This window comes from Phaenicophaeus curvirostris, chromosome 10 (genome assembly GCF_032191515.1).
Source record: "Phaenicophaeus curvirostris isolate KB17595 chromosome 10, BPBGC_Pcur_1.0, whole genome shotgun sequence".
NCBI lineage: Eukaryota > Metazoa > Chordata > Aves > Cuculiformes > Cuculidae > Phaenicophaeus > Phaenicophaeus curvirostris.
Genome location: NC_091401.1, coordinates 15,271,379 through 15,299,031, shown reverse-complemented (window position 1 = coordinate 15,299,031; position 27,653 = coordinate 15,271,379). Strand labels below are relative to the sequence as shown.

Genomic DNA, 27,653 nt, shown 5'->3' with positions numbered 1-27,653 from the left:
TGTTACTGTAGTGCTGGAAACTCTCAACCACAATGTGCCAAACACCAAAGAAACATATAATAAATAAGATCACCTGTCTCTGAAGCTCTTCCTACCTAAATATGCAATCTTCTCTCTTTTAGACAACAACAAAAAAGGGGTAATCAAATAAAGAGGTCATTAAAGATTTCACTTAACTAATCATATTTGATGCAAATTTCTGATAAGAAGCTCCCCAACTACTCTGTTCCTCGTGGTGAACTCACCTTACTCATCTTACACAAATCTGTGCTGTGGATTGGCTTCAAGAAGAATTTAGGGGGAAGAAGATCAACCAAACTTGTTAACTATTCCTAAACCTGAGAATAGGGAAAAGGATCGGTGCTTTACAACAATACTGCTAGCTGCCTTTGCTTTTCTTTTTTCTCCACGTGTCAGCTGTGGCACGTTGGAGCAGGTTGTGATCCCAGGCAGGGAGGCATGGTGGTCCTGTGGCTCCATCTGCATCTCCTGGGCACGCGGCATGCACCCAGCCACTCCGTAATGCAGGGAAGGGGGCTGCCAGGGCACCGAGCTTCCCAGCTTACTGCTGCTGATTTGATGCCATGAAACAGAGTCTCTGGGCAAGGCATTACATTCAGATTTGTAAAGACTATCATGAAGTCTGTCTTACAATTGCACAGCCAAACATCCCCATACTTAAGGAAAGGAAAAAAACTCAAGTTACTGATGAAACCGTAACTCAGTTCCCTGATCCGCCTGCATTATGGCACAATCTTTAATTAGGCTATGAGGAAATTAATTGATGGGTGGCTACAGCATTTAATGAGCAGCCCAAGCACTGAGAAACTCATGCTAAGTAAAGTTAAAAAGCCTTAGCGTGAGGCCGCAAGGTTATAAAAAGTTATAACGACTCTGTTGTGTTATGCAAATGAGGAAGCTGGCTGTTGAAGGCGGGATACGTGCCCTGGCAACATGGTTGTGCGGTTGGGCTGTGACCAATGAATGCTTGTTACTAGGACAGAATTGTCCAATCAATGTTTGGCACCATAGTTAGCTCAATGTATAAAAGCAGACAACGGACTCTGAATAAATGGCTTCACTTGGATCACATTGATCGTTGTGTGTTGTCCCATTTCTTCCGTCATCACATCCGGTGCCCAAACAAGGACCCTCAGATTCGGCTTGGGACGTCTCGCCTGAGATAAGGTTGAGGGAACGGAAAAGCCAACCAGAGAAGGTGAGTGCTGCTCCGGCACTTGTGAAAAAGTTTTTCGTATAGCTGCAGCTTAAAGACTTTGGCGGGAAACTCGCTTTTGGCCAGGCGAGTGGTCGGGGAGGAGATGGGGTCCGCACACTCATCCGAAGACAAGGCTCGGTTTGAAGCTGAGGTGAAGCTCCTCCAACATATTCTCTCAGTGAGAGGGATTGTTTACGAAAAAACTGTGTTGCAGTCTATGTTAAGATGGGCTAATCGAAGCGGCATTATTCCAACTATCGCTGCCCTATTTGAAAGAGAGACTTGGGAGAAAATGTGACAAAGGTTGTTTGATGAATGTACTAAAGGAAAAAAGGGCCTTTGGCAATATCTCACCCTCTGGCGATTAGTTAAAGAAACTTTGTGTGAAATGAAAGCGGAGAGAGAGGTTGCAGCGTCGGTTTATGCCGCTATGAGTGAGAATCAGGGCAATACTGGCAGTACCTCCGCATCTGCATTATCGTTTCGTATGTCTAATATGCCTACACAGGGACTGCTTCCCAAAGACTGGCCTTCCCCACCATTTCCCCCACTAGAGGAGCATGAAGAGGCTCCGGATAAGGAAGATGAGAAGGAAAGAGACCCTCCTCACCAGACTTTATATCCCCCTGTCCAAAAGAGCCCCTTGGCTGTATCACTGGATGATTCGTTCAGTGAAAATTCCGAGCACTCAACACCGCCTGATCATTCCACGTTTAGACAAGATTTTGAAAAAATGATGGAAAAATTGGAAGAAATTCGTATTTGTCAGGAGAAGGGAAGTTGCCTGCCAGAATGGCCTCCACCGGACTATCCTGGCATGTATTCGCGCCCTGAGCCGACTGCTCCGCTCCAAGCGCCGACAGGGTTTGATAGTGTGGGAACTGTTGGGGGGGCGAAGTGTCGGGGGCCGGGAGTGCGCTGGCAGAGGGTAATAAGGGATGCAGTTTTAGAAGGGGTAACCATGGAAGCTTATCCTGTCTTACTTAATACACAAACGGGAGGGAGTGAGTGGGATCTGTTTGATTGGAAATTGTTAAAGGAAGTTAAGGCTGCTTGTATGCAGTACGGTTTGCAATTGTCGTTTACACAAAGTCTCTTAGATTTTATACTTATGGGTCATACCCTTTGTCCTGCAGATATTCAACAGCTAGTCATGTTGATATTGTCTCCCTCCCAATGTCTTGCTTTTTATCAGACTTAGGAGCATTTGTGTGATCAGGAAGCGGCTAAAGTGCGTCAACAGGGGGATCCGCTTTATGGGGTACAATCCCAAATGTTAATGGGTGCAGGACCATATAGTAGAGCGGATTGGCAGGCTAATTTTAGTAGGGAGGTTTTAGAGCTTGTTGCTGCACTAGGTCGAAAAGCGATTTCGAATGTAAAAGGCAAAAAGCCAAGCCCGCCATTTACATTAATTCGACAAGGAACGGCTGAGCCATTTTCGCAGTTTGTAGATCAATTGCATGTTGCTATAGACAATAATCCGGAATTATCAGAGGAAATGAAGCCCAAAATGCTAGACATGTTGGCTTTTGATAATGCTAATGACAAAACTAAACAGGTTTTGGCAACTTTGCCTAAGCGAGCAACTACCGCACAGTTTTTAGATGCCATGGATAGGGTGGCTGTACAAAATCAGGCTGCAGTTATGGCTGCGGCTATTGGGGCCACACTTAAAGGAAAAAACGGTAGAAAAGATAAGACATGTTTCAATTGTGGTAAAGCTGGTCATTTCCAAAAGGAATGTCGAGCTCCACGCGGACAACCCAGGGTCAATAAGAAGTGGTGCTGTAATTGTCAAAGTCCTACACATACTACTGTGGCTTGCAGAAACTTGGGAAACTGGTCGATGAGCGTGGGACGATCCCCCCGTGCACTGACACAAATGCAAGGGACACCTCAGGGTGTTTGGACCGCTGCGCCGCTGCCACAACTGGCAGCGCAGGAGTGGACTTGGCAACAGCAATAGATACTGTGCTAACCACTTCAGATGTAGTATTGGTAGACTCAACAGAAAAGGGACCACTAGGATATGGTTTAAGTGCCTTATTAATTGGGCAATCTTCGATATCTTGGAGAGGAATTTTTCTTGTTCCTGGGTTGATTGATTCAGATTACACAGGGGTGATAAAAATTATGGTTTATACTTTAACTCCACCAGTGCCTATTTCAAAAGGTACAAAGATAGCTCAATTAATTCTGTTTCAAGCTCAGGTGCCGAACACTATGCCAAATAAGAGAGGAGATAAGGGATTTGGTTCTACAGGAATCCCTCAAGTATTATTGGCAATAGATATTCCAAAAGGAAAGCCAGAAGAAAAGGTGTTGCTTAAACACCCTAACAGGTCTTCGGTCTCTTTGATCTTTTTAGTGGATACTGGAGCTGATGTTACCTTGGTTCCTTTACATATGTGGCCTCAACAATGGCCCATAGTTCCTGCTGCGACCAATATAGTGGGCGTGGGAGGAACGCAAACTACAATGATAGCTCGAGACAGAATTGTGTTTTATTTTAAAGATGGGATGTCAGTCTCGACACAGACATATGTAATAAACTTGCTGGTAGCATTATTAGGACGTGACGTGTCATCTCAAATGGGAGCACGATTGGTATCAAATTTTGGGGAGCGACCACTGATGAGCAGTCAGACAAACTCATACTAAAACTCACGTGGCTCATCAGTTCTTCTGTATGGGTAGATCAGTGGCCATATCTGGCCGCTATCTCATGACAGGCTATCTCATGACAGGCCGCTAACTCATGACAGGCTGCCGATAGTAAAACAACTGGTCGATGAGCAGCTACAGGCAGGACATACAGTACCTTCAACCAGCCCATGGAACACTCCAATTTTTACTATTCTGAAAAAATTGGGAAAATGGCATTTGTTACACGACCTTAGGGCAATTAATGCTGTTATGCAGGATATGGGGGCATTACAACCTGGCCTACCATCTCCAGTAATGATACCCAAGGATTGGAATTTGTTTATAGTGGACCTGAAAGATTGTTTTTTGACAATCTCATTGCATCCAGAAGATTCGGAAAAGTTTGCTTTCTCGGTTCCAGGGAACCTGCAAAGCGCTTTCAATGGGTAGTATTACCCCAAGGCATGAAAAAATCTCTGACGATACGTCAAAATTTTGTTGCTTGGGCATTGCAACCTTTTAGACAAAAATATCCCTTTTTATTGGTGTATCATTACATGGATGATATATTAGTGGCTGAAGAGCATTTGGAAGCTAATCAGGTACTAACAGACTTAAAAAGTATGTTAGAACAAAAGGATTTGAAAATAGCTCCAGAAAAAATACAACAATCATCTCCGTGGAATTATTTGGGGTGGCAAATAACCAATAACATAGTGAAGCCCCAGAAGGTGACTATACATATTAACATAAAAACGTTGACTGATTTCCAAAAGTGAATGGGAGATATCCAGTGGGTTTGACCGTTAACAGGAATTACGAATGATGACCTTCAAGCGTTGATGGAACTATTGGGAACTACCTCTTCAACAGATGATAAACGACATTTAAACAATAGTAAAAAAGAGGCATTGGATAAGATAGTGGAGAAAATCTTAACGGCTAATGTAACTCATTATATGGCAGATAAGCCCTTGAAGCTATTATTGGTTAACTCTGGTCAAGATCGAAAACATCCTTTGGGTCTGTTGGGACAAACAGAACAAAAGTTTCAGATTTTAGAATGGACATTTTTACCGTATCAGCCGAAAAATATCGTGGTCACTAGACTGGAACTTTTCAGCCAATTGATAACGAAGGGTAGGAAGGAGTGTCTAGAACTATCTGGAAATGAGCCTTTCTGAATTTATTTACCAATTAACAAAGGATATTTAGAGTGGCTTATGGAACATTCATATGACAGCAATTGCATTAGCAGGCTTTACGGGAGATATTACTAACGCATTTCCATCTAGTAAAATTTTACCTTTAATACAGAACCAAACCTTTGAACAGGTACCAATGTGCTCTGAAACACCGGTGGGGGGGTGTAACATTTTTCACAGATGCTGGCAAAAAGTCCGGAAGGGCCGCCATTACATGGCAGGCGCAAGGAAAATGGAATCATAAGCTATTGACCAAACAACCAGGTGACTCATTACAAACAATGGAACTACATGCAGTAGTATGGGTATTTCAACAATATACTTCACAGCCTCTCAATGTAGTTTCTGACTCACTATATGTTGTGGGCACAGTTTGTAGAACAGAATGAGCCATGATAAGAGAAGTTAAAAATACGGTGTTACATGCTTTACTGTTGCAATTGCTATACCTGTTGGAGCAATGAGATCATAAGTACTTTATTACTCATATACGTAGTCATCAGCCTAATTTTGGTTTGGCGATAGGGAATAATCGTGCCGATCGCCTTGTTGCTGCAGTCTGGAATGATCGATAATGGCTTTGGGGATACCTCAGGCAATCAAAACGGATAACGGTCCGGCTTATGTTTCTCGCAAATTTAAGCACTTTTGTGTTCAATGGTGAATCCCACATTCCCCAACAGGTCAAGCAATAATAGAACGCTCTCATGCAACCTTAAAGTCACTTTTGCAAAAACAAAAAGGGGGAGAAATGTTACTCCCAGTGAGAGGATGGCAAAAGCGACTTATGTGTTGAATTTTTTGCATTTAACCGGGACTAGGACTAGTCCTCCTATTGTAATCCATCATCGTTCGCTGGAGTCAGGATTGAATAACCAAGACCAGCAAGGTATCAAGGTACAATACAAAGACTGGGACTCAGGTGAATGGAAAGGACCTGTTGAACTAAAAATGACAGGAAGAGGTTATGCTTGTGTCTTAACAGATACTGGACCTCGCTGGGTGCCACAAAAGTGGATCAAGCCCCAGAAAGAACGGAAGACGACGGAGCAAGAGGACCTCACATCGGAAGAACCATCTGAGAAGTGAACCAACAAGACATAGTTTGTAATGTCTGTTTTGATTGTGAACCATGGGTAGAAGTATTGTGTAAGGACTGTCAACTGAGGTATTATTCAAAGAACCTTGTTATTAGTTCATCCATGAGGTTTGAGGGTTGGCAGAATGTTATAACCCTCGTCCCAATTTATCACAATAAAGCAGCATTTTGTAGAAGAACCTGGGGGGTCTTTTGACAGAAAAGGGTATTTGGAATAACGCTTCTGAAAAGGCTCTCCCACCCCGATATTTTCTAATCTGTGGTGACAGAGCATGGGGCGGAATACCCAGCAGACCGGTTGGCAGACCTTGTTATTTGGGAAAGTTAACGTTGTTTACATCAAGTATCAATCTGTTAAGTAACAGAACCTCACATAGATCTAAGAGATCATTAGCCTATTTTGATTCTGATTGTGAGGATACAATACGTTTTTGGAGTTTTGAGGAAAAATTTTTCGCCAGTTTATTAGCCCCAGGCTCTTGAAGCTGTGTCACAAGTCAAGAAAATGGCTTGTTGGAGCATTAAAGCAAGGATTGTTTATCTTGATTGCCATTATTGTAGTTTTAAGTGTTTTGCCACGTATCTTATCTTGTGTGAGACGAATGACTGATGCAACCATAAAGAATGCTTTTAATGTTGCTTGGGTCGCTCAAAAAGAAAACGGGGAAATTGATGGGTGGCTACAGCATTTAATTAGTAGCCCAAGCACTGAGGAACTCATGCTAAGTAAAGTTAAAAAGCCTTAGTGAAGCCTCAAGGTTATAAAAAGTTATAACGACTCTGTTGTGTTATGCAAATGAGGAAGCTGGCTGTTGAAGGCGGGATACGTGCCCTGGCAACATGGTTGTGTGGTTGGGCTGTGACCAATGAATGCTTGTTACTAGGACAGAATTGTCCAATCAATGTTTGGCACCATAGTTAGCTCAATGTATAAAAGCAGACAACGGACTCTGAATAAATGGCTTCACTTGGATCACATTGATCGTTGTGTGTTGTCCCATTTCTTCCGTCATCACAATTAATAATTATGTACACAGTGCAGAATTTGGCTGCTGTACAGTAAATAAGGCACCATGCTACCCAACAAATGATGATGATTCAGAAGACATCATCTATCGTGTGCTCTGCAGGAGGCAAGGGGCTTGTGAGAAAAACACCAACAGTCCAGGATCACCTCATTAAAGAGTAAATATCAATAGTTTATTTGTGCCAGACAAGGAGGCACAAGTTAAGACTGCACAGGAAATCTCAGTTCTAGCCTTTAGTCTTCTTGCTTTTTTGTGATGGACTACACAAATATGAAACTATTTAGTTTCTTATCTCTTTCACACAGCAGACACAGTCAAACAGAAGCTGAACTGTGTTCAGGGATCTGATAGTGACAGGTCTGGCACTACCAGGACTGCAAATGTCCTATCGGCTTCACTGTGACCTTCAGGGAGCTTGGCACAACGAGGGGACAAGAAAAAAGCTTGTCTGGCTTAGCTCAACTGTCTCTTCTACAACCTGACTAAAACTTGCTGTGACAGAGAGAAAAAACAGAGGATACCAAACCCTGCCAACACAGGAACAATTACATTCCTTTCAAGTAGCTCCTCAAGCTGGACAAAATTCAGGTTTGACATGTCTGTGATTATCCTGAGCTGCAGCAAATGCACACCCAACATTTAAAATACTGGCTGTTTTCATGATGGGAACAGCCAACCATGTAGCTTTCCTCTTCACACGACAGGGTGAAGGAGGAGGATCAGTCAGTTCTCCTGGGCTCCTGATGCCAGCCAAAGCAGTGAGCACTGGAGGAGAAGGAACGCTGCCTCTCTAACATTATTAACTGCGAGCCAAATTTAGAGAGCAAAGATAAAGGCAAGTCCTTGATTTACAGTGAACCAAGGCAAACAAGATGTTCTACTTCTGCCCTCGCATGTCACAAATAAAGCACAAAGCAAACAAATCATGGCTATAGAGTATTCTTCGATATTTCCAACTAAGCCCTTGCTTTTCCTAATGGGATGGCAGGAGCAGAGTGGCAGGCATGGACACGTACACCAGACAAGAGACAAAATCCTGCTCCCGGGGAAGTAAATTCTAGACATTTCCCTCACAACAAGTTTACTACATGCTGCTGCGCAATACTTTTATTTGCTTTCATTAGTCCTTGAGGACCAATTTCTTCATTTTTAGCAGCATTAAAACAAAGGCTGCATTTTACCAGTGAATCGTTACACTGCTGGGGATGTAGGAAGCCGCTCAATTATCTCCAGTGTGTTAAAAGCTGAATCCAGATTCAACACTAATCTTAAATTGTAACAAACAGTATTTTCAAGAGCCTTGGTTAACTGCCAGCTTGATCCCCAGCTTGCAGTTGTCTTGGGCTTTCAGGGAGAGGACGTTGAGGGTGTTGGGTTTATTTATTTTTATCATTGACATGCAGCTTGGGACATGCAGCGCAGAGAAAGTCACCACTGGGGTGTTCAGTAGTGTATGACTTTCAAAATACTATGAGAAGTAAAATCCAAACCCCAATATCAAAGCCCTCATTATTCATGGCATAGCTGGTCTTCTTTTTCTATCTGCTTTCTCTTTCATGCTGTTTAATATTTTTATATAAACAGTGAGATTGAGGGCATCCTCAGCAAGTTTGCAGATGACACCAAGCTGAGTGGTGCAGCTGCCACAATGGAAGGACAGGATGTCATCCAGAAGGACCTGGACAGGCTGGAGAAGTGGGGCTGTGTGAACTTCATGAGGGTCAACAAGGGCAAGTGCAAGTTCCTGCACTCAGGTTGGGGCAATCCATGGTTTCAGTACAGGACAGGCGAAGACATGAGTGAGAGCAGACCTGTGGAAAAGAACTTGGGGGCTGATTGATGAGAAGCTCCACATGAGCTGCCAATGTGCGCTTGCAGTCCAGAAGGCCAGCTGTGTCCTGGACTGCATCAAAAGACGCGTGGCCAGCAGGGCGAGGGAGGAGATTCTCCCCCTCTACTTCACTCTCTTGAGACCCCACCTGGAGTCTTGTGTCCAGTTCTGGAATCCCCAAGATAAGAAGGATATGGAGCTCTTGGAATGGGTCCAGAGGAGGGCCACAAAGATGGTCTTCTGCTATAAGGACAGACTGAGTCAACTTGTTCAGCCTGGAGAAGAGAAGGCTCCTGGGAGACCTTAGAGGAGGTTCTAGTACTGAAAGGGGCCTACAAGAAAGTTGAGGAGGGACTTTTTACAAGGGCATAGAGCAATAGGACAAGGAAGAATAGCTTTAAATTGGAAGGGGGCAAGATTTATATTAAGACATTAGGAAGAAATTCTTTACTATAAGGGTGATGAGGCCCTGGCATGTGTTACCTAGAGAAGTTGTGGCTGCCCCATCCCTGGAGGTGTTCAAGGCCAGGTTGAATGGGGCTTTGAGCAGCCCAGTCCAGTGGGAGGCGCCTCTGCCCGTGGCAGGGGGTGGAACTGGATGGGCTTTAAGGTCCCTTCCAATCCAAACCATTCTATGATTCTATGATTCACTTCTGAACAGTTGGAGATCACAATTTAGCATTCACATTTAACTAGATATGTGTGGCATTCCCAGGTCAAATTAACAAGGTGATTACCTTTTGACATGCAAATTTACTAGAATATTCATTCCCAGTAAACAACACCTATAAAGAATACAGCAATTCCTGAAGCGGGGGCTTGCTCTATTTCATCTTAAATACACACACCTGTCTACACATGCACATGCATAAATATATATTTCTTTACACATTTGACCCTCTCCCTTAATTAGCACCTCCAAGACACCTGAGTTTTAATGAAATCATGCTCTTGATCGTACTGCTGTGAAAAAAAATCACCCCCCTCATTCTTCACGTAAGAATGAAAATCCAAACAATTTTCAAGGCTCTCTTTAGGGCAATTTTTCCTATTTTGTTTAATTTTGTTTCAGACTATCATTTGGCAGCTTTCACTGTTTGAGCCTGGGAAACATATTATGGTTGTTGTTTTAAGCAGCGGGTGCAGTGATCAACATGGAAATGTATGTATCCCTCTTGGAGATGTAGCTACAACAAACGGAGACAACAGCTTCAGCATTACATGCAAAAATAAAGCTAGATAATCAATAAAAAGCTGACTCAGAGGGGAAAACTGAATCCTTATTTCCTTTCTCTACTAATGAATGTAGCTTCATTGTTTTCCTATAATGGCTCTTGTATGAGCTGCTTTCATGCTGGCCTTAGGGTGAAGCGTGTGCCATGTCACCCCCTTGTTCAGCAGGAATCAACATTAAGCAACATAGATTCTGCTGGGACACCAGTGGATTTAGGAGGAATATTACTAAAGAGAAATCTTTACTAGCATTTTTATGCATCCTCTCCTACAGAAGGCAATGCAGCTACAGAAAAATTCATAATGTGTCCTTTCCCTGGCTCCACTGACTCAAAGCACCTGATGCTGGACTCTGCTTTGCAGAATCAGATCCTATGGAATCTGGGTTTACTGATTTCTGTTTCTCTTTACAGTGATACAAAGCCAGCTTACTTGTGTTTTGATCAAATCTACAGGTTTAATGAAAATGACTTAACACTACCCAGTTTCTTCAGAAGTAGCTGGGGAAAACAAGGGTTTTCTTTGTATCTAACTTGGCTAATTTCAGAAAATATGATAAATAGAACCAAAACATCCCAACATAGTCTGGAAGGGAAGTGAGGCACTGGAAAAAGCTCTGCAGATATTACACCATGTTTACTGGGCTTTTAAATTAAGGAAGTTGTGTTGGCCCAAATGGAGGATTTTAAATGATAATTGGAAAGGAGAGAGAAGTGAAGCATCCTTAAGCATCCACGGCACGCTGAAAGGTGAAATGCTCACCATTGAAGGCATTCAGTCTTTTCCTACTTCAAAGCGGGATTAACTTTGTCTCTCCCTGTAGACAGATCAATTTTCAGCCAAGCTTCCATAGGCACAGAGCACCTTCAAGCTCCCATTGGTACCAGCGGCACTCTTGCTACACTCTAAATATCAGCCCAACTACCCTAATCATACCGGCTACCACATGCCAAAAACCTCTGCCCCCATTTATACAAGTTGTTTGTGGGTCTCCTTCCTGGTTTTGATCATTACTCCCACTTTGGAAGAGGCTTTACACAAAAAGACACTCAAACCAGTGCCCCAAGGAGCCTTTAGAGACTGTGTCTATTCCCTTGTAGGTAGGGGGTGCTGAGAACAAATGTATGGAAAGGTCTTGGTTTATAAAACCCTGTGAGACATGGGATGACATGTCTTTTGCTTTTTTATATGACAATCACCATGTGAAGCAAAGGAACTTTGGGAACTCCTGCACCTTAACCAAAGCCAAGGCATTTGGGCTGTGTCACGACGTGTAGCACAAATCTATGGTATCACCATCTACTCATCTCTTACTTCCATACCCCACTCATCCAAACGTATTTTTTTTCCCTGGTTTTTTGGTTTTAAACAAAGTCCTTGGAACATAGGTTGAGTCTCAGTCAGACATGATGCCCTGCAGTGCATTACAGTAATGAGAAGTTTCTTGGCTCTATGGATGTGCTACTTCAATGCCAACAACTAATAAAGCAGAATCAACAGTTTGCTGCAAGCATGTCTGGTTAGAGAGAACAAAGTACTTCTAGCATCTCAGATCAGAACAGACATCTTGAATTATTCAAATTAACACCATCTCCTATGTCAGGACATGCAACATATTTCAGTATCATGTCTTCAAGTGTATTGTGCATGCTTATATGGAAGCAGAGACAGTAAATTTCCTCCAGAGCCCTTGATGCTCCCAAACAACCACAGCACTTAAGAACAGAGACATGATTCTTGGTAAATGCCAAGCTAGGGGAGAATTACCAAGTCAACAGGTCATTCAGAGCCTCTATATCTCTTTGCAGTAAGAGTCCAGGAAACCCTAGAATTTTCCTCTTATGAGAAACACTGAGAATCAGAGATCTTAAGGATGAAAACCAGTGGAAACCAGTAAACGAGCTGGAAGATGGCTGAGCGTAAACAGGTTCAAAACATGGGCTTTTCTGCAGAGCCACACCAGAAAACTCAGTTGTTCACCTCCCGTTTCACTGCTCTGACCTCCACCTGGCCACTTGAGTGTAATGCTGCTTCGGTTGCTGAAGGCCTCATCCAGTGATTGTAATAAAAGCCCAGCTGCTTACTCTGTGAAATCAGAGGTTTTCAAAGAGATTCGTGCATCGGTTCTTGAACCTTAAAATAAACTCTGCCAACACTTTATTCTGAAATGACTATCTGGACATCACTAATTTCTTGCAAAATACGCCTGCATCATCCACTATCTCAGAAGAGCAGATGCTTCCTTTTAAGTTCCCAAGCAGATGCACATTTCACTGTTCTCTGAGCACTCAGAGGCAGCTTTTTCTGAGTGTGTGACAAAACATGGTGACAGCCGCCGAAACCAAGATTCTTGATCTACCTTTTCTACTTAATCTGACTTCTGCAGGGATGAAGCAGCTTGTTTTTTTGGGGTGTGTGAGCCCTCGCAGGAGGCACCCCAGTGCAGTACTGTCATACCAGCCACCACCATTGTCTTGTTTTGTTCTCTTTTCTTTCTATAGAAGAGAATATTGTGCCTATGCCATCTGTCAAGCAAAGTGCTGCACATACACTGCAATATACCCTGCAGCACACAATGGAGCCTCCCAGATTCAATGTGAAGAGAAGTGGCTGGAAAAGGAGACAAAACTTCAGGTGCTGAAGCTCTTATAGGTGAGCCTAAGCATTTGCTCCCCTGAGGCACCTAAGTGTCAGGATTAATCTTGCTGAGCCCAGGAATGTGACTTGGTAGATGCTACACCCCATTCCAGGCAAACATAAATACATAAGGAGATGCTCAGCACCACACATGAAAGTATCTTCTTTCTGCAGAGAATAATTACAAGGGAGTGACAGCCAGACTAACAACAATCCTGCCTTGTGCTGGGGTTTCTTAAGGTGGATCCTTGGGGGAAACAAGGAAGGAGATGAGTGTGGGTGCTTGCTGCCTTCCTCCTAAGGAGGCCACCAAGGGAACACCCTTATTTGTTTCTTCATCCTAGATCTGACTGGGGACCCTGCTTTTTTTATTTGCAGGTTTAAAGACGTTCTCTCACTTTCTGCCTCCTCCCAAAGCCAGCTCCAAGTGAAGTAAGTCCAAAGGAATTGTCTTTGATAGCCCCTCTTCTAAGATAAAGAGTTCTAGAGACAAAGCTGGGAGAGAACTGGGCTTCTTCTGAATGATGCTGCCCAACCACCATGCAGGAGGGGGCACAGAACAATTAACAATGCCTGGAGTAGTGCAATTTTGCCAAACAGGTTACCCCAGCCTGTCAGAGAAACACAGTGCCAGTGATGAACACTTATTTAGCAGACTTGATTGACTGCTGGGTTTCCTCTCCTCCTGTTTCTTTGTCATCTCACTAGGAAAAATGATCATTAACCTTCCTGATTATCTCAAACACCTTCCTTCTGTTAATTCCCTCCTCTTCTTCAGTTTCCATGACTCTCCTATTTTTGTTTGGGAGCCAAAGTGTTTTAGGTACACTTATAATTTTCAGTCTGGAAAAAAGCGTGTGCATAGGCCCTGCTTGATATTAGATGTTCAGTTATGAGACCAGCAGGCCAACGCAGAAGGCCAACGCAAGACTGATGTTTGGAAAGGCAAACATCAGGTGATCTGTAGAAATCATCCCCATGCCCCATTCCACAGTTGGAGGGACGGCTGAACCTACGGCTGAACCACAGGGTGCTGGGATCCGCTGCCATCTCCCATCTGCCACAGGATGCCCCAGAAGTCAGCGCTCTCCTGCAGAGCTGAGCCAATGGCCATTGGCTGAGGCCGCACACCACAATTTCAGGAGCGTGGGGAGTTACCACAAAAAAGAATACTGTCAGCTAATTAAGGGCTTCGGGATCAGAAGCATTATACTTACAGTCCAAACCCAAATGCTTGGCTCCAGGGAGCAGCTGGTGCCAATGCTAGGGGGCACAGGAGGCAGCCAGCTCATTGAACAGAGTCTGGGACTGCCAGAGGGACACTGCTGACTCCAGAAGTGCTCCTTTCCACAGCCTTTGAAACAAAGGAATTAGTTTCCAAACACAGCAGCCTTTCTGTGCAACGTGCTGTAGGTCAACCTCCTTTAGAACGGGTGTTGGACTAGATGACCTCCAGAGGTTCTGGCCAACCCCCACTATTCTGTGATTTCCTTATTTTGAGGCATAACTCGCCCCTGGAAGATTTCTAAACACAGTATTGTTTAGACAGCACCTCACCAAACCCAAATTGTGCAATGCCTCCACAAAGCACCCACAGCCAAGTGCGGTGGCATGAGGATGCTGGAAGTGTGGAGCCGTCATGTCAGATCAATGCACCTGAGGACACAGGCACTGCAGTCTCTGTGGCCTAGGAAATTATTGTTTTGGTCTTATGTCAATTATTTTATGCACAGAGTAGACCCACATCTCTCAGAACACACCCTTCCGTGCATGGGCTACCAAATTCAGATACCTTAAAACGTCAGGTGGGCAGGCCTTGGTCCATGTTATCATCAATTAAGCAAACACTCACAGAATTCAGAGTCAGGTCTGGATTTTGTATTCCAGGTTTAAAGACAGCCTGCTGGCCTTACTCTACAGCCTCCTAATCGGGTTCCTTAAGCATCCATGACATATGAAAATAAATATATGTATATACTCTACTCTCCCAAAACTGTCCTTTCAAGGGCTGAAATCCTAGGTACTATGGATTAAATGAGTCTGTTGCTCTGACAAAAACATATTTGGTTGAATTTTAAACAAGAGGCCTTTAGAAATCTCTCAAATTTCAACCATCAGTGTGTAACACTTCTGAGGTCATTCCCTACCTTGTAACATTTAAACCAATGATTCATCCTCATAAGAAATGTGTAACTGTCTAGAACTAACTCTCAAATACCGTTAATTATTTGCATGGTTTGGGTTTCAGTATATGTGTTTTCCAGCTACTAGCAATGGACATTATTAAAGCTTTTGCCAGACATCAGCTTTCCCTACAGGAAAGCTGGGGAGGGGCTCTTGATTAGGCAGTGCAGGACAGGATGAGGGGGAACAGTTTTAAGCTGAAAGAGGAGAGATTTAGATGAGATATTAGGAAGAAATGCTGTCCTGTGAGGGTGATGAGGCACTGTCCCAGGTTGCCCAGAGAAGTTGTGGCTGCCCTGCCTCTGGAGGTGTTCAAGGCCAGGTTGGATGGGGCTTGGAGCAACCTGATCCAGTGGAAGGTATCCCTGCTTGTGACAGAGGGGTGGGCCTGGATGGGCTTTGAGGTCCCTTCCAACACAAATCATTCTGTGATTCTATGCGCTTTCCAATACATGGCCATCTATAAAATACGTAATTTTTAATCTTCATTTGATTGCCACAGCTTAAAAACTGCAGAATTTATGAATGCTACAAATAATTTTTAGACTGTGCAGTGTGGAATCTAAGCCAAGATTTTTAGTTCAGCTTGTTGATATTTCCTGAAAACATGAAACAATTCTGAAAGGACAGATTTTCCGGCGCAGAGCTAAAGGTCAGCAGTCACACTGGGAGCACTTGCTAAGTGTACCAAAACGACTGGAAAGGAAAGATTGGCACAACATTATAGTGTTATTAAAAGTGATTTAAGTGGGGGAAAAGGGAGAAAAGAGAGAGACAGACAAGGATTAGGCTCTGAACAAGTGAGCTTTCATCAAGACTAGAAAAACAGCCTTGTTCTTTGCATCCCCTTGCTGTCACTCTAAGCACTGCTTGCTCTTGCTCTCCTCTTTCCACCCCCTCTGCCAGCCATGCAGCACCAGCCATGCAGCTCCAGCCTGCACCGCCACCTCGGGCTGTGCTGGTTTTGAACAGGACTGCTCTGACCAGGCATCACAGACCACTCCTCTGGCATTTCCTGCATGGTCCAGAGTGTTTTCCAGGCTCACTTCTGTAACAGATGATGGAAGCACAAGTGTTTCACTGGGAAGGACGGGAGCTGAGAAGTCCCACGACCCTCTGCCCCAACTACATACATTAGTGTGAGATACCAAAAAAAGCTCCTTTTCCCAAGGATACTTTTAACTTGCTCTCGGCACAGTTCAAGAACCAGAGCACCTTGCTGGCTGACTCCTGTTCTGCAGCCGGTAGAGGGGGCAACAAGCAGTTCTCACCCAATTCTTGAAACTATCTGCTTGAACCAAGTTCCTTGCTGAAGTATTTTATTATATAATAATAAATAGCTAAAATTTCCCATCCACTGAGATGATACCAGTTTGAAAACAAGCACATTCTGCAATTAAAATCTCTGAGGCATGTATAAATTTGGTATCTTTAAAACAATATTTAGCATCAGTCTCAACAGAGACTGTCCCAGCTCCCTCCAAGACTCAGCCTTGTTTGCATTCATGTTTTACTTTCAAAGTAAAAATTATGTGCAGTTTTCCAGGCAAATAAATTCTAACTGAAACCATCCTCGCAGTCTCCAGCAGGTCCCCATCACAGGCTGTCCACTCAGTTAACTACTCCCTGCTCCCTGCCTGATGGAGAGCCCCGGGACAACAGAACCAATGAAGAATTTGTGCACATAATCTTGCTGATGAAATGCCACTACCCTGACTTCGATGTTCTCCCTAACACTCACTTACCAAAAGCATATGCTCCCATCACTCACAGTCTTTTTTTTTTTAATGAAAATCAATCAGTTGTAGAGTAAATTACTCCCCTTACAGCTTAAAGGTTCATGGCAAGCCAACGACTGCATATGTAGCTCAAATCTAATGTCCCCCAATCCTGCTAATTACAGTAAACTAAAGCAAAACAACAAATGCACTAGTAAGCAGCTAGGCAATGCTGTAGGCTGATGAAGTTTAAATTTAGCCCTGGCAGATCCTGGAGGAAGGGCATCCCAGAAGGCACGTGCCCTAAGCTATGCAGAGAGAGCACTCACAACACAGGATCCTCTTCTACATTTATCACTTTTGATACATGGCTATACTTTTCATATGTCATCTGCATTTCATATGTGTATTTTCTCTAGAAATACTGGGTATGAAAGAAAGGACGCTCTGCTCTTGGCCACAAAGTGTATGCCCCAACAGCAGCCAATGAGACTGAAACAACAGATTAGAATTCCTTGCAACGGGACAAAGCCATAGCTCGGAATAGAAGCACTCTGACAATCTAGGGCTTTACAAACCACAACCTGCAAGCATGAATTATTCTCCAAAACACTAGCATGGAGAATATTATAATGTTTCAGAGGCAGATTGCTGTAGCCTTGCTATTTTCTAGCTAGAGCTTCAGGGCAATTGACAAGTTGAGACTATTGCTATGATCAGTGGTGAGATTACAGAAGCGAGATTGCTGTGATGAATCTAAAAAAGACAGCTCCAGGCCTAAAGTTCAATGTGTTCCACGTGCTAGCATAGAATATATGAATAATCTGATCTCCAGGTTGCAAATGCTATGAGAAAGGGTTGGACATACCCATCCTGTGCAGCCTCGCCCACTACATGTCCTAAGGCCAAATGAAACCACTAATATGAAAACAAGCTGTGCATTGACACCTCTGCAACCCCAGACTCTGCACTCTAAGCTGCTGCTAAGAAAATCCAGCAAAAGCAGGCATCCAGTACCAGAAAGACTAGAACTCATCTATCTGATATTACAAAACTTTTATTGAATAGCTCAAAACAGCACTACCTGCAAAAAGTCTTGTTAACTGTGACATTAATAACATGAACAAGAAGATAGGGTGGTATCTACCGCATTTTTTCAGCAGCCGAAGTGATTCCATTTTCCCCATCACCAGAATTCCCTCAATTTTAAACCAACTAAGCAGTAGCTAAAGAAAAGAAAATCATCTGCTGATAGGTAAAGTCATGCTTGAAACTCAGCCACAGTATGTTGATGACTATTTTTTTTTTTAAATCATGTCTTGCATAAATGATAAACTCTATCTTGACTGCAAGGGTAGTTAAGCAAACTAAAAAGGTATAATGGGAGCAGGAGACAACTTTTTGGCCTTGTGGGCTCGAACGAGATTATTCCCACTGCAAAACACCAATGATCTGTGTATTATGGTCTGTTAAAGTAATATGTTGCTTATTGAACACTTACTTTGTTTGGTTGGAAAAGATCTTTGAGATCACCGAGTCCAACTGTACCCATCCACTACTAAACCAGATCCCTGAGCACCCCACCTACCTGTCTTTTAAACACCTCTAGGGAAGGGGACTTCACCACCTCCCTGGACAGCCTCTGCCAGAGCCTGGGAGCCCTTTTGGTGAAGAAATTTTTCCTGATATCTAATCTAAACCTCCCCTGGCACAACTTGAAGCCATACCCTCTCATCCTATCACCTGTCACTTGGGCGAAGAGACCAACACCCACCTCTCTACAACCTCCTTTCAGGCAGTTGTAGGCAGTGATAAGGTCTCCCCTCAGCTTCCTCTTCTCCATGCTAAACAACCCCAGTTCCCCCAGCTGCCTCTCAGAACCCTTGCTCTCCAGGCCCTCCCCCAGCTCTGCTCCCCTTCTCTGAACATGCTCTAGCCCCTCAATGTCCTTCTTGTAGTGAGGGGCCCAAGACTGAACACAAGCATCCCGCTTTCATATGCTTGATTTTGCTTACTATTATTCTCATCGTTATTATTATCAATCCACCAAAACAGAACACTCATACTAAACCAGCTCTTCACTCGGCAATTCTGCTCATGAACATAACCCTTAAAGTTTCCATCAAATATTGCACCCTTACAGGATGGATGTAGAACTATGTTCTTTTGAGTGTCTGTAGCAAAACCAAATCTCTATACCAGCCAACACTGCAGTGGGCAGTAGAGAGAAGGTGCCAAGGCTGATGAATGTTCTGCATTAACCCCTGCGAAGAGCTGGACTTCAAAGGTCAGCAAACGCACTAAGGCAATTCCCATTCAGACACCAGACTGAGCAACCAGCAACGCAATGCTCTTCTGAAAATCCTGGTTATCAAGTTTTAAGGCAGGTGAAAATCAATTAATTCTGAGCTTTCAAAGGAATGCCTTTGCTGTGATCAACCCTGGCCACACAGTTTCAATGCATTTTGCAGAGAGGCATTGCCTTTTCTTTCTATTCAGCTTAAAAGCACTTAATCTCGGTTATCGGCTCCCTGAAGGTCAGGCTCATTTCTTTAGATCTATTATTTACTGTTTGAAATCTCCAGTTCCACCTTTCTGGCCATTACAGCTTCTTTCCCCAACTCCTATTCTTTTCAAGATAACTCCATAACTGTTGATAAAGTTAGTAGGATTGTGATTCTAAATGTCTGACCTTCTTCAAAACCTGATAATGGATATAGTCTGTGAATCATAGGTCATCTCAATTTTGCCAATAAAACATTTATTTCCAGTGGCCTTCAGACCTTGAGGCTTACTGTGCACTGCAAAACAGATTTTTCAGGGAACAATAAAAGTAAGAGAGGCATCCTTAGCCTTTGCTTAGCACCTTAGAAGGGACGCTGTACTTTGGAGAGTACATTGGTCTACAGTATCTTATGTCTCCAATTGCTCATGTCTTCATTGCTGTACGTTTTTTGACGTTTGTATGAAGCTGAAAGTTACAAGCGCTCAATGTGAACTAACCTCCTTTTCATCTTTAATATACGTGGAAAGTGCAAGAAAAGTCCATGTCTCCTTAAACCCTCCACTTCACCGAGGTCTCTCCAGTCACCTTTACCATATTCTTTAACTTACAGCTCAAGGGATAGTGCCAAGTTTTACATCACTACCTCAAATGCCATGCTGCTGTGGTGAGATCCGATTACGCCATGCTTGTAAAAGCTGTGTCGGTGCCAAGGTACACAATTTGCTTCTACAAGTGTCTGCCAGCCTCCTGCAGTGGCCAAAATGGTGTTCTCAAAATGACTTGGTCTTGCAAAAGCACTACCAAAACCACAATTTCTGTTGAAGGTCAACATTTTACACAAACTATGGAGCAAGACAGAGAGGAAGGCATGTCAAACACATGTCCCCAGCCCAGACAGTGCTTGGAAAGTCAAGAAGTGACTGGATCCTGAGCAGGGTGGGAATTGAGCAGGTTTTACTTACTGTCAAAGCTTCTGTGCTGTGCTGTTAGGGTCATCTGCACAAAGCGTCCGGTCTCTTTCATCATAGCTTCAAATTCACTTCGGCTTTTGTTTGCAAAGTTCTCTTCCATCTCACTGGTGCAACAGGTATAGCCTTGTGGGCAGATTCGCAGGTGCTCCCCTAAAAGGAGAGAAAATGTAGTTGAATGGCCAGGTCTGGAAAAGGAAGGATTTCACCCCAGACAACCTCAGTATAAAAATATTTCAGCTTCTTCATAATCTGAATCTGCATCAGGCTTTACACAATTACTCCTTAATTTGAGTTATCCTGCATTAGTATGACTGCAGGTACCAATTTTCTTACTGCTGACTGTGAGGGAAGGAAAGGTGAAAGAGATAAAACTCATACATGGGGCAAGGTGACAGTAAATAGATGTGCCTCCTGCTCAAAGTCTGCTCTAGAATCCAGCTCTGCCTAGAATCCCAGAAGACATGGAAGTCTCTGGTTAGATGGCATATTAGAACAACTGTTTGAAACTACTTTGTCAAGAAAGAAACAAACAGCTCTAATGCCTGCCCCCCATCAACTCCTCCCAGTGAAACTACCCTGAAAAGGCATTTCCATAACTAGAGAGTGAGGCTAGGGAGAAGTTTTCAAAAGAGAGAGACCTGACGAATGCCAATGGAATCTGGGTGACTGATTCGCCTCCACATGTTTTGAAATCTGCCCATTTACTATTTTTTCAATGAAAAATTTATGTCCCATTAAGAGACACCACCATCCAAAAAAATGTTGCTATGACAACCACTGTCTGAATACACCCTTTGCAGAGGATAATGCAGAACATTCATCAGCCTTGGGAAACACAGCAAAGGTAAGAGGATGTAGCAGCAGCAGTTAAACTGAAGAATACTTCATCATGGCATCTCCTCCTGCCCTCCTCAATCTCCTCACTGTGAAGTAGCAAGCATGTACACAGGCAGACTCAGCAACATTTCAAAAACCATTGCTTAAGTGCTTTTGGATCCTCGCAAACAAAGAAACACCCACCTGCAAACACATCCTATGTTTCTCCTTACCCAGTAATAATAATAAAATCAAACATCAGGGTTATTTTTTTCTGAAGAATAACACCCCCAACTTGTTCCAAGTACACACCGAGATAAACCAATCACAAAGAAGTTGCCGTGCTTCACATCATTTGATTAGGACTGCCGAAGATTTTGCTGGCAGTTTTACAGGACTGCTGTCTTAACGTCAGAGCTGAGCTGAAACGTATATTTAAAATCGTGTTTTATCTCATGTGTCTTGACAGCTTCTAATTCTGAACCTGTCTTCCAAACACAGTTTCCCATTGGAGTCCTTAGCTATTTACAGCAGAGCCCATAGCAAAGGAATGTCTCAGAGTAAAGGGGCTTTACAACTGGACATGTGTCCTACCCTCACGAATGCCCTGTCACCAGTAAGACTAAGAGCAATTTTGACAGGAGTGCACTGTGGCTGATGTATTTTAGGCAGAAGCCGTTCAGGATGAGTTTGCATTTTGCTGGCCCCTGGTTCCCTGCTCAGGAGTGACTCTGCATGGCGCTGGGCTGAGCCTGCCTTTGGCACATGGGTTATCACCTGCATTTGCACCCACACAGAAGTCTGTGCGCCACGAATTGCTGCTTACCAGCCTTAGCAGGAGAGTAACTCCCAACCCCCGGCCTGTGCTGTGCTCCTGGCTGAGAGGAGCTTTGGGGAGGGTGGTGTGTCCAGTGGGCTCCCATTGTCTCCCACAGGACCCCCTCCCAGTCCCTGTGAGTACCCAGGCACCACTGTGCCACGCTGCCAAAGCAACAAGAAAAGCAACTTGCTTCAATATAAAAACTAAACCAAATATAAACATCACGTGGCTCAGCACTTGCCATACCAAATGCAATTGAAGTTACAGTGCTTGCCTAAGTCTTTCCTTCCTTCATAAACTCGATTCTCGCAATTCATTCCCCGAGATCATTTCTGTAAGGCTACCCTTGTAGAAGAAAGTCATCATGAGGCTTACTGACATACTAGAGACTGGCAGAAAAAGGGAGCTACAATTTTCTGACAAGACACAGTTTTGTTTCCTGTCATGGCAAATTAAAAACTTTATTCTTTTCCAGCCTCTTCCACCCAATTTCTGCTGCCACAGGATTTCCAACAAGGATTGAAGTCTTGTGGACAGCTGTTTTACTGTGTTATGCACCCTTCCACACTGCCCTGGGTGCCTTCAGGATGAAGTGAGACCTCTCCAGTGTCCAGCCTCTAAGGAAACAGATCCCAAAGGATTCCAAAGGGTGTCTTTACCACCACTGGCTCTGAGTCAAGGGAAAATGTTTCAGAGGAGGTTCTGGTCCTCCAGGCCCCCGTGCGTGACAGCACCCAGGGGCACACACACTCTCACCACTTTTCCATGTGCTGTGACCCACCAGGGCTTGCAGCCACAAACAAACCTGTATAAATCCCCTGTTTTGGTAAACCATGATAAAGCAGGAGAAGCTGAAAGCCTGGGGAACTGCATCTCCTGGCCTGCCGCCAATAAGCAAGGCTTGGCTGGTGATGGTTTCCTGTCCCCTCAGGCAGGATTCGAGCAGGAGATCTGCCTGAAACGAGAAACGTAGCTGCCCCAGCAAGGTGACACCTCCGCGTTCATCAAAGCTGCTGCACAGGCTTTAGAAACAAAAAACATGGGGAAAGCATGGGGATTGCCTCCGGGGAAGAACATGGCCTGGCCCCAGGAGGAAGAGGGATGGAGAGGAAGAGCCCCGTGCTGCACCCTGAGAACAATGAGGAGCAGCAGCAGTGTGAGGCATGCTAATTAAAACATGACATGACCAGACAAAAAACTCCATTCTCCCACCCCAGGCAAAGAGGAGAGCGCATTTCAGCAGGATGGCATCAGTCCAACACCTTGCTGTTCTAGCAGAGCTTCAAATAACCTCCAGCCAGCCGGCACCACGGAACAGAGGGGAAATGAGGTGGGGAGAAAAATGTCACATTCACAGCTAAAATTGCTTAATTTTACACAACTTTGTGAACTGAATATCGATTTTTTTTTTTAATGCTTGATCTTGGAGCAGTTTGGTTTAGTGGTGGTCTTGGCACTGTGAGGTTTATGGTTGGACTTAACGATCTTAAAGGTCTTTTCCACCCTAAACGATTCTGTGAAGCAACATTTATCTCAACTTTCTGCGGGAATTTGAATAGTCCTCAGCGCCACAGCACTTCATCTCAGTGGGAAGCAAAGGTTTTATTTGTCTTTGTAATTCAAATTGAGTGCATGCAAACAGTCTGACACCACGACAAAGATGCTTTGCTTTCTTTGCCCTTTAACCTGACCCACCCTGGAAACGTTCACTATCATAATTTAACCTTTTTTTATTGACTCCAAATTAAATGCCCTCTAGACTGTATTTTTGCTCTCCTTATAGTTCAAAATTCATTTGTTTGCTAACTTGCTGTTATGCCTTTGCTGAAGCTGCACTACAAATATCTCCGGGTTCACTTGGCAGGAGATGATCTGCAGATGCCCATGGAGAGCTAGAGGTATTTTATGAGGAGTAAGCCTGCAAGATACAGTCTGTGTTCCCCTCTCCACTGCTGCGTCAGAGAAAATTCCCCCTGTATACAGCTGACACGTTCCTCCCAGCCCTGGAAGAGCTTTGCAGAAAGCAAATGAGTACAGCAGAAGCCAAAGAGGCAGCAGGCAGAGGGCTGCTCCAAACCTCCTTAAAGATAACACATACACTCCCAGGGACTTAGAGCAATTCTGGGTCAGGCCCAAAGGAATCTGTAACTGAAACCCACCCATCTGTCCTCAGCCCTTGATTCGCAATCTCCCAGTGGCAGGAGGTGCCCAAAGAGCATTGGATGGCTCAGCTAATGCCACCCCACACTGTCCTCAGCACTCCCAATTTAAGAGACATTTGTAAGTAAGAGCAGGTGCACTTTGGGATGCCCAGCTCCCCTTCAGAAGCTATTGACTTGTCCAAGCCTTTGGCAACTAAAAATGGATGGTTCAATCAGAATGTTCCTGGAAGACCTGGCTTTCCTGCCAAGGCTGCCAAAGTCCTAGAATCATACAATGGTTTGGGCTGGGCTGGAAAGGACCTTAAAGATCATCTGGTTCCAACCCCTTGCCATAGGCAGGGACACCTCCCACTGGATCAGGGTGCTCCAAGCCTCATCCAACCTGGCCTTGAACACCTCCAAGGAACCACCACTGCTCTGGGCAACCTGGGCCAGGGCCTCCCCACCCTCACAGGAAAACACTTCTTCCTAGTATCTCATCTAAATCTCCCCTCTTTTAGCTGAAAACTCTTCCCCCTTGTCCTGTCCCTGCACTGCCTGATCAACCTCATCAGGTTTCCTGGAGCCCCTTTCAGTACTGGAAGCTGCTACGAGGTCTCCCCAGAACCTTCTCTTCTCCAGGCTGAACAAGCCCAACTCTCTCAGCCTGTCCTCATGCGGAAGGTGCTCCAGCCCTTGGATCATCTTCCTAGTCTCCTATGGACTCACTCCAACAGATCCATGTCCTTCCTGTGCTGAAGACTCAAGAACTGGATGAAGGACTCCAGGTGAGGTCCCATGAGAGCTTACAAGAGGGGCAGAATCCCCTCCCTCACCCTGCTGGTTACACTTCTTTGGATGCAGCCCAAGACACCGTTGGCTTTCTGGGTTGCAAGCACAGATCACCAGCTCATGTTGAGTTTTCCAACCAACACCCTGAAGTCCTTCTCAGGGCTGCTCTCTACCCATTCTCTGCCCAGCCTTTATCTGTGCCTGGGATTGCCCCAATGCAGGTGCAGGACCTTGCACTTGACCTTATTAAACTTCATGAAGTTTGCACAGGCCCACCTTCAGCCTGTCCAGGTCCGTCTGGAGCGAGGTGGTAAGTCAGTGTGGGATGCAACCCATCAACTTCACAGTCTCTTGGAAATGGAGACAGGGCATGCATGCAAACAGCATTGAACAAATATCTCATTTATGATTAACTACCCTGGAGTGGAAAGGATTAGGCAGGAGGCTCATGACAAGAAAATATCACACTGTTTGGCTATAGGCTTGGATCATCCTTCAAATACCCTCTCAACTGGCTGAGTTAGCAGATCATTTTGGCTATCAAATTCATTACTGCATTTGAGAGTGCTGAATATTAAATCACTTGACCACTTTCCCCTTGGGACAGAGCGGGACTGCTTTGTAGCAGACCCCTCCACAGGATGAATAACCCTGCCCGCAGCCACCGTGGACACGAGTTGAGATGGGGTTCAGCTCCCTTCTTCTCCCTCTGTGTCCTGCCGGCTCCACTGCCCTGGCCCATGCGGGCTCCTCTCAGTTGTGGGTCTGCCTGCCCTGGGCTGTGCGGGAGCTGCACACACACCAAGGCAGCAGGATCTCAGCCGAGTTCAGAAAAACACTCAAGCTATTCATTGCTGCTATATTTCACCTCACCATGAAACTCTGCAGCCACAAAACCCAGAGAAGGGCAGTGCCAGGGGTTTAAAATGCAACACTGAGAGAAGAGTCCTTGGCTCTCTAACCATGTAAATAGTGCTATTTCTATCCCTCTCACAGGACACTGGAGATGGAATGTCTGCAGAAGGCTTGGGGTTATTTGGACATGTCAGACTACCTAAATGCAAATTATTACAAAATCATTGCTCCCAGAGATTAATTCATTTCAGGCTGTGAAAATCCATCATGATTCTTCCCTTATATGTGTAACCCTCCTCCCACTCACTTTGCAAACTGCTCCAAAACCTCATCTCATGCTCCTAGACCAAAACTGACCCCCAGCTGCCTCAGTCCAGCCTGCCCCACCAGGATACCCAAGGCCCAAACCCTCTCCTGGGGGGTTTCTGGGTGGACACGTCTCAGGCAATCAGGCTTGCTGAAGTCTCATGCTGCTGAGATTCCAATTCCAAGCATGACAGGGATGCCAGGATTCAGCCCCCGGCCAGGTACAGCCAGTGAGCATTAGAGCACCTGGCAGCCAAGGAGCTCCAGTCCTCTCCTATTGCCCCCAGCAGGGACTACGGTCTGTTGGCCTCTTCACAGCTAAATTCCATCCAAGCTAATGAGCATCACAGACAGGAACTGAGGACAAAACAGTGCAATTCAGACCACGGCTTCCCCTTCTTACTTTTTTTTTTTTAAACTTGTCAGAGTGTCTGCGGCAAAACAAGCCTGGAGGTGGTACAGGTGTTAAAAATACCGAGCAAAGAGGTTGTGCAATGGAAGCAATTCCCTTTCCTTATGCCTCCCAGCTTTTCCTGCTTCAGGTGTTCTTGCCTCCACCTCTCTTGAAATACGTATCTTTGAAGAGAACATGAATTAGCACATGCTAAGTAATTGCCAGCACAGCACTAGTACCACTACGCTACTTTGAAACTCAGCCTTGTCACAGAGATCTCCTAGAAGAAATGGAGGTACCCCAAAAACATTTGGACTAGGAGACAGTCCTGGCTGGCTGCCCCATGCCCTTTTCATTTTCATTTTAGATGCACTGTGGAACAACAGCTGGCAAGCCACTTCCAAACACTTACGTCCTGTAATATTTGTACAAGATGTCTGGGCATACAGCTGGTCTCTTGCAGTAGCTGCTAGCATCAAACTGAACTGGGTACCAGACTGCTCTATTAAGGAGAGTGCAAATCAGGAATTTTCCCATATTGCAAAGGCAGGTGTTAGTTAAGCACTGCACAGCCCGTTTCTTTTATTTGCAGTAAACTGTTGGCAAAATATGAGATCTTCTATTTTCTGATTATGTATTAAGAGTATCATTGGGCTTTGGTTTGCAAATAATGTCAAGGGAGTCATAGAAGGGCGGAATACTAGGTGTTATATGGCAAACCTTCACTGATCAAAATGCACTGAGCTACATTCTCCCTGGTCTCAGCAATACCACGGGTTGAGGATATGCATGGTGGGATGGGGGTATGGGCTGGCCAAGAAAGCAAGGGCAGAATATGGTCATAAGGAAGTGCTGGGGTCATGTGAAGTCCTGATTTTCCTGAACTTTCAAATAGGAATCAGTCTCAGGAGAAGCAAAGGGGCAGTGTGTAGCTGGGAGCTAAAGTAGCTGAGGGGAAAGGAAAGCCAGAGAGAAGCTGTCTGCTTTACCAGCACTCCGTAGGAACCGCTATGGACCTCAGTACGTGCTATGCAGCAAGACCCAGGTTAACTTCAGCCAGTAAAGGCCACCGTAGCTCACACGCTGAGGTCTGTGGGGAAGATGCAGGTACCACCTCACCTGCTTAATCCACTTTGACCTCACCATGCAAATTGCTGCTGCCTTCCGGCCTCAGCAAAGCGAGAGGGGTCTGACCCTAGCACAACCAACTCCTACTCCTCTTTGGTGCTTCTGAGGGAGTAGCGGGGTA

General features: G+C 44.7%; 1 protein-coding gene across 1 annotated transcript in view; it reads right to left on the bottom strand.

The window, feature by feature from the left end:
• Window positions 1–27,653, bottom strand: part of GPC1 (glypican 1) — a 246,312-nt gene that overhangs the window by 108,059 nt on the left and 110,600 nt on the right. The window contains exon 2 of the mRNA XM_069864878.1: window positions 20,272–20,430. Coding sequence (XP_069720979.1) covers window positions 20,272–20,430 — 159 coding nt within the window. The remainder of the gene's footprint in view (window positions 1–20,271; window positions 20,431–27,653) is intronic.